The following is an 8,184-nucleotide window of genomic DNA, read 5'->3' as shown; positions in this document are numbered from 1 at the left end:
GTTTGAAAAGCAAAGATACAAATTAGCAACAAATGTTATTCAAATTGCCGGCCGAATTGGCCGTGCGGTTCTAGGCACTGCAATCTGGAACCTGGAGGCAGCTACGATCGCAGGTTCGGATGCTGCATCGGGCATGGATGTGTGTCTCTAATATTGATTTTATTTTCCAAAAGTGGTATTGCATTTCTTGTTCACTAACGGTATTATCGTCAACTAATTTGATATTGTTCCTCAGTAGGTAAAATCTGTCTCTTGAAACATTGTCTACAGCTAGCGGGTACCTACATTTCCTCTCCCAGCACATTCTTAGACGTGGTACACCTATAAGTGCTGCAACAATACTCACACCCCCCCCCCCCAAAAAAAAAGTTCAAATGGCTCTGAGCACTATGGGAATTAACTGCTGTGGTCATCAGTTCCCCAGAACTTAGAACTACTTAAACCTAACTAACCTAAGGACATCACACACATCCATGCCCGAGGCAGGGTTCGAACCTGCGACCGTAGCGGTAACGCGGTTCCAGACTGTAGCGTCTAGAACCGCACGGCCACTCAGGCCGGCACACTCCCCAAAACTTGTGCATTTCTTATACAGTACAGTTTAGCGATATTCCTGTTTTACTGGCATGCCTATAATTTGTCAGTTGAGACATATCCTCAAAAAATGAACCATGACAGTATTTTCAAAAGTATTCAAATGGTTTCTAGAGTTCAGTGGCAGATATGTTGGATCGGAGGCTTTTGGAAGTGCTAAGCACTTGAAAATTAACAAAAAAAAGGCAGATTAGTTTTTTTATGTAAACCATCTAGTAAGAGACCGTAATTTCTTTAATAACACACTTATTCTTACTCATCTGTATGCCTTAAAAACTCGCTTCTTCCTAGGATTTTAGCAAGAGATACAGTTTCTTCATCTGATGAACTTTCGTCACTATGATTTCTTTGTATCAAAGCGTCATCTTCATCATCAGACTCATCAAACTCTACGTCAGACTCATCTGGATCAATTCTGTTGGCCAACTCAGTGATTTGTTCATCAGTCAAGCCTGAGAATCAAGCGGGAAACAAATATAAGCTCACTTCCAAAGACATGCACAATATCGGCATTGAGTCCCAGGGTATAGTGTACGATATCCAAAACATAAAGTTTTATAAATCCTGTATAACGTTATTTTACAGTTGACTATTGAGTGAGTATTGTCTGTAGAGCTTTTCTAAGTTGTTAAGGCACGTGAAAGCACTTGTAATTGATAAAATTTATGTCTTTACCTTTATTTCGCCGATACATGCTGTGCAGTTCCAGAATCCGTATTTTTCAATGTGTGCTGTCACCTAGTGGCGCTTGGCAGGAGCACGAACAAGCGAGCTGCGGCAAGCGCGGTGTCTATCGTGTATGGTACCACAGGCCGAATAAGATTCCGCTGCGTACGTGCCCCAGAAAAAAATAATACCTGGAGGTATCATATATGAGACCTGAGGACTGAAGAGGGTACGAGTCAGAAACAGAAATACTTATAAATTGATATAGAGAGAGGGATGAAGCTGTGGCCGTCCCATTCATGCATCGTACCGCCTACTGCATCGGCATCCTGCTTCACGTCCAACTAACACGACATGCCTGTATCACAGGGTGTATATTCACTAGGGAAAACTACATCGTCTTTGTTGTCAACACAAATACTTACCAGCGGCCACAACACAACACAACACAACACCAGGTCTCCACGAACGGCCGCCAGGGACCGCTGCCTGTTTGCGGAGGACGCAGAACAGCTCCACCAGGGGTCGCAGCTAGCCCAGGAACTACTTTGATACGCCAGGCACGTGATCGCAAATAGTTTTGGCAGATACATCCTCCAAACGGGCGTTGTAGGGCAGCGCGCAGCCAGCAAAGAGCAGTTCGACGCACCGCTTGGAAGCTTACAGAGGTGCCATTCCGACAGCCACGGCCAGACGCCTTTTCTAGCTGGCTGAACTCTTACAGATGGATTTGGTATAGTCGACGAATATCTTGACATTGTAGAATTATTTTATCGTGATCTTTCCCTGTGAAGAGTCTGGTCTTTCCTATTATTATTTATTGTGTTGTATTGGTGACGATCAGCAGTTGCGATTGAGTCTCTTGTTCTTTTGGAATCTATATTGTTGTTTCATTCTGGAAGTTCCAATAAATTGTTTTCGGACTTGTGTTTCCCGCATTTCTATTCAGCTAGCGCAGATACTTCATATGACATTGAGCTGGTTAGCTATATAGTGAAGATAGGTGTCAGATACTTTGCGAGGCTGAAATGTGCCTTCATATAGTGCCAACTCGTTCCAGTTTAGTGGTACACAAACCACAAATACTGAAAGAAAGTATTGGGTTACTTATAAGATAGATACTGCCTACAGGAAAATTAAAGAGACCTTTGGAGAGAAGAGAACCACTTGTATGAATATCAAGAGCTCAGATGGCAACCCAGTTCTAAGCAAAGAAGGGAAGGCAGAAAGGTGGAAGGAGTATATAGAGGGTTTATACAAGGGCGATGTACTTGAGAACAATATTATGGAAATGGAAGAGGATGTAGATGAAGATGAAATGGGAGATAAGATACTGCGTGAAGAGTTTGACAGAGCACTGAAAGACCTGAGTCGAAACAAGGCCCCGGGAGTAGACAACATTCCATTAGAACTACTGATGGCCTTGGGAGAGCCAGTCATGACAAAACTCTACCATCTGGTGAGCAAGATGTATGAGACAGGCGAAATACCCACAGACTTCAAGAAGAATATAATAATTCCAATCCCAAAGAAAGCAGGTGTTGACAGATGTGAAAATTACCGAACTATCAGTTTAATAAGTCACAGCTGCAAAATACTAACGCGAATTCTTTACAGACGAATGGAAAAACTGGTAGAAGCGGACCTCGGGGAAGATCAGTTTGGAATCCGTAGAAATGTTGGAACATGTGAGGCAATACTAACCTTACGACTTATCTTAGAAGAAAGATTAAGAAAAGGCCAACCTACGTTTCTAGCATTTGTAGACTTAGAGAAAGCTTTTGACAACGTTAACTGGAATACTCTTTCAAATTCTGAAGGTGGCAGGGGTAAAATACAGGGAGCGAAAGGCTATTTACAATTTGTACAGAAACCAGATGGCAGTTATAAGAGTCGAGGGGCATGAAAGGGAAGCAGTGGTTGGGAAAGGAGTGAGACAGGGTTGTAGCCTCTCCCCGATGTTATTCAATCTGTATATTGAGCAATTTGTAAAGGAAACAAAAGAAGAATTCGGAGTAGGTATTAAAATTCATGGAGAAGAAGTAAAAAGTTTGAGGTTCGCCGATGACATTGTAATTCTGTCAGAGACAGCAAAGGACTTGGAAGAGCAGTTGAACGGAATGGACAGTGTCTTGAAAGGAGCATATAAGATGAACATCAACAAAAGCAAAACGAGGATAATGGAATGTAGTCAAATTAAATCGGGTGATGCTGAGGGGATTAGATTAGGAAATGAGACACTTAAAGTAGTAAAGGAGTTTTGCTATTTAGGGAGTAAAATAACTGATGATGGTCGAAGTAGAGAGGATATAAAATGTAGACTGGCAATGGCAAGGAAATCGTTTCTGAAGAAGAGAAATTTGTTAACATCGAGTATAGATTTAAGTGTCAGGAAGTCGTTTCTGAAAGTATTTGTATGGAGTGTAGCCATGTATGGAAGTGAAACATGGACGATAACCAGTTTTGACAAGAAGAGAATAGAAGCTTTAGAAATGTGGTGCTACAGAAGAATGCTGAAGGTGGGTAGATCACGTAACTAATGAGGAGGTATTGAATAGGATTGGGGAGAAGAGAAGTTTGTGGCACAACTTGAATAGAAGAAGGGATCGGTTGGTAGGACATGTTTTGAGGCATCAAGGGATCACAAATTTAGCATTGGAGGGCAGCGTGGAGGGTAAAAATCGTAGAGGGAGACCAAGAGATGAATACACTAAGCAGATTCAGAAGGATGTAAGTTGCAGTAGGTACTGGGAGATGAAGAAGCTTGCACAGGATAGAGTAGCATGGAGAGCTGCATCAAACCAGTCTCAGGACTGAAGACCACAACAACAACAACATATGATAACTACGTCCACTGATCAAATCGTAAAGCCTTTGATATGCCAGGGAAGTCAAAAACAGTAGTCACTAATATGCTGTTGTGAAGTTACTGCATCACAATTCACATTGTGAACGGATAATCTGTGACGTGTGCGTATATTTAGCTAGTGTTTCTCTCTGATAGTTGTTCAGACTTAAGTATACGTAAATAATCGACGGTTTTACCACCCGTACTGTAAAATACGCTACCAGAGTATTTTTCTCGTGATGTTTACACCTCGTATCCATTAACGCAACCTGGTAAGCGTCTCAGGCTGACAAAGTAATCATGTATTTTGCCCATAACACGTCACGACAGTAAGAAACGTGTCATGCTGGTGAAAAATGTTTATACATTTGACTGAACCAAGTGGGCTATCAAGGGTATTTCTATGAACGCATATTGACATTAGCGTAGGATGATGGAACTGTAGCTCGTTTACGATTAGAACGTTGCAGCAATGTAGCACCAAGATAACAAATCGAAAACGGTCGTCACGCACATGCGAACAGGTTATAGGCACACACGACTCTTTTACTTATCTATATGTTTGCTAACACGACAGTGAGGTCTCTAAAGATGTAAAACTAATCCTTGCATTTCTGTACTTACTGTCACAGGGACAATGAATCTCAGTAGAGTTTGTACTTATTCTTGTCATCAACAAAGGAAGCAGTTGGTAAGGTGGTGATTTCGCCAGCCATAGTAACCAGAAATATCCGTACGTTGGCATAGTGGTCAAAAATATCAGAATCGCGACTGTTTAAAGGATTAAAAGGGCACGAAAAAAATCTGTTTATAAAACCTATTCTCATCTGGATCTGCATCTAAATTAGGCGGTCTAGATGTCATACACCCATTCCTATACATAGAGGTAGCGAATTAGTAAAAGAATGAATGCCTACCAGTTTACGTTAAAATACAGTCACATAGCTGATGGATCGTGTGTTCGATCTTGTGCAAAGACCAACAAGCAGATTTTACAACGTGCACGACTATACACTGTGCGAATCACATTCATGTACTATCAATTACCGATAAACTAACGTAACAGCTGCTGTGTGGTGTGTAACAGTTGTAAGAAGTCCATGATTAAAAAATTTGATGCTAGCGCACTCGAGCAGATGTAATTTCGATGGATTGCTCGCGCTGCCTGCGATATGTAAGCTATAAGGGAATCTCAGACCAAAGAGCAGTGTTGTATGCAGTAGGAACTGTGTAGTAGTAGGAGTAAGTTGTTGCTAGCGAGCAGTCTGGTATATCGTGTTGGCTGGCCCGGTCGTGGCGGAGCGATGGCGGAGCCTGAGCGTTGTAGCATAAGGTAAAAGCAGCCTCTCGCGTATGTAGTATTGTTATATCAAGTTCAATGTAAATGTTTTAAAAAAAATCTCTTAATAATAATCTTTAATCATTCATTTCAATTTAAAGAATTTACTAATTTCTCCAATCCTTGGTTATCCCGAGTATTGAAAAAGAGAAATCAGTTGTTTCTTTTTATACATGACAAATCTATTGGCCAGCATTGCACAGGGCTGTGCCAGAAAAATTTCTTATAGGAGCATATATATATATGGGTTATCCGGCGACCTCATTGAGGTAAGAATTTTCTATTTATTCAGAATGATCTTTCAGGGCCATGACGCAGCACTGCTGACGTCTAAAATTTACCAGTTTAAATTCACAGTCAATTATTGAAAGGATATAAGTGAGTCACATTTTTATTATTGAGAGATTAGTCACATTTTATTATTGATAGGTTACGCAATTTATTTTTTGGAAGGTTACACTAAATGTGAAAAATAATTATAAATTTATATTGTGGGGAGGTTACACCAGTCGTCAACCGGCCAGGATCGTATTCTTGTGAATTTCTGAGAGGTAGTCAGTCATATATATCAGCTCTTATTTACTTAAATGTAGTTTGCGTCTGGCGCAACGCATTTACTAACTTGTCACTCTTTCTTTCACAGATCATCGGCAATTTATTGCTCTTTGTTGTAATTGTATTTGTTCCATTCTTGCTTTGAATTTGTTTGATTTTGTGCTTAATTTTGATTTGTGAAAATGCCGCGAAAAACTATTAACAGTACATCGCAATGTGCATTGAGTGAAAAAGCCGACTCGAATAATTTGATCGATGATACTAGCGACATTCTGTGTCATAGTGATAATCCCCTTATTACAGATAATCAGTGCGTGCCGATCACTACTAATGACTTTATTCCAGATGATGAACAAACACATTCAGTTATGTCCACACTTAATTTAACGGCAATTGATGACGCGGGACGTTCCGTTACAATGAACGCTGTCCAGTTTGACACACATGATTGGCAAAATTTACACAGTGAACAGACAGATATTTCTAACGAAGGTGAACAATGTACTCAAATTATGTCAGATTTATTTGATTCCGGTGTAGTGACCAACAGTGCACATCCAATTGGCAAACCTTTTCTAGAATCAGACAATGACCAAATGGTTACACAAAACGTGACACAAGCAGATACACCATCACACAGCACAGAGAATAGAGTAGCTAATTTTGGCATGGATCAAGTCATGGCATTATTGCTACAAATTAATGAATCTTACAAACAAGTTAATGAAAGTTTCAAACAGTTGAATGAAAAACAGGACAACCTTAATGAATCGAACAAACAACTTAGTGAAAAACAAGACAACAATTTCAATCAGCTTAGTGAATAGATTACAGCCGTTGCCGTGCAATGTCATGATATTAAAGAACAATTACGCGAGGAAATTAAGGCTTGTGCTAGGAACGGTAGTGAAGAAATTAGATCTGTTACACAAGAATTAAGTAATACGCAAGCAGCCACAACAAAATTACTTAGAGACGAAATTAGTGCAGTTACTAAACAATGCTCAGAAAACGCAACAGAGTTACGCGACGAGTTTAAATTAATGTCAGCAGAACTTTCACGCACGCTGGATGCGAAAGTAGACACGAAATTTGACCAACACAAAAGCCAATTGACGAACGTTTTAATCACCACCTACAAAACAGTGAAACGCGTTACCGTAAATTTATACAGGGACAGAATAAAGTAAAGAAACAAGTCATGGAAACAATTTCTGCACAGAGACTGGAAGACACACATTAGACTTTCAGACAATGACCAACAGACTTGAAAAGTTGGAACTAATACAGGATCCAGATGCCATCAAAGCAGACGTTAAGAAATTGAACAAAACCACACGTAAAATACAAAAAAAAATTAATGCTTGTGACACTAAAAACGACGATCACGTAAAAGCACTGACTGAAAAATTTGATGAATTGACCAGTCGTATTGACGTTATCGAAAATAACAATGACACCAAATCAGACGATACTTCGCCAGTTTCGTTTAATCAAATACCCGAATTCCAAAATTTACAGCAGACAGTCAGTGAGATAGGTTCATCCAACAATACATTGCGTAGAAAATTGTCATCTTTACAGCAAGAAGTGACAGAATTAAAAAAATTTCAGCCTCTAACACGTCACCACATATGCCACATTCTGAACATTTGTCACAATTACACAGCCAGTATAGCCTAGGTAATTTACAGAGATGATGTGACTTAGATTCCGAACAGTCACAGACAAACAGATTGTCATACAATCCTGAACCTGTTCAGACATTCAGAGACGATAATTTTGATTACAAGCACTTTCTATCCGTTAGGAAATTTAAGGTATTTAAAAATGACAGAACACAGATTCACTCTTTGAACCGGATACAACAATTTGCTTACGTATTTCCACCAGCTTGGCCTGTAACGCAGAAACTAAAATTTATTTGCAGCCCGTAAGTGACCTCAGGGGATTCATTACACTTCGATGAATATGTGCCGTAGCGTGCACAGCGCCCTGAGCCATAGTAGTGCTATTTCGTCTTTAGTTTTCTGCACTGCTGCCTATTATTTTACTATCCTTTACATCTATGAAAACAGCTCTTGAACTGTCGATCTATCTAGGATTAGAAATGAGTAAAGAAAACCTCATATGACGAGTTTTATCTGAAAGTGACGGTTTTCATTAGACACTCCCGAAACGA

General features: G+C 40.0%; 1 protein-coding gene across 1 annotated transcript in view; it reads right to left on the bottom strand.

Annotated features, from left to right (window-relative positions):
- Positions 1 to 846: 846 nt before the first annotated feature.
- The window catches only part of LOC124788736 (piggyBac transposable element-derived protein 4-like), a 65,095-nt gene continuing 57,757 nt past the window's right edge, over positions 847 to 8,184 (bottom strand). The window contains exon 2 of the mRNA XM_047256019.1: positions 847 to 1,046. Coding sequence (XP_047111975.1) covers positions 847 to 1,046 — 200 coding nt within the window. The remainder of the gene's footprint in view (positions 1,047 to 8,184) is intronic.

The sequence above is a fragment of the Schistocerca piceifrons genome, chromosome 3 (genome assembly GCF_021461385.2).
Source record: "Schistocerca piceifrons isolate TAMUIC-IGC-003096 chromosome 3, iqSchPice1.1, whole genome shotgun sequence".
Classification (NCBI taxonomy): domain Eukaryota; kingdom Metazoa; phylum Arthropoda; class Insecta; order Orthoptera; family Acrididae; genus Schistocerca; species Schistocerca piceifrons.
Note: the sequence above shows the minus strand (reverse complement) of the source record. Positions and strands in the feature narration are given on the sequence as shown.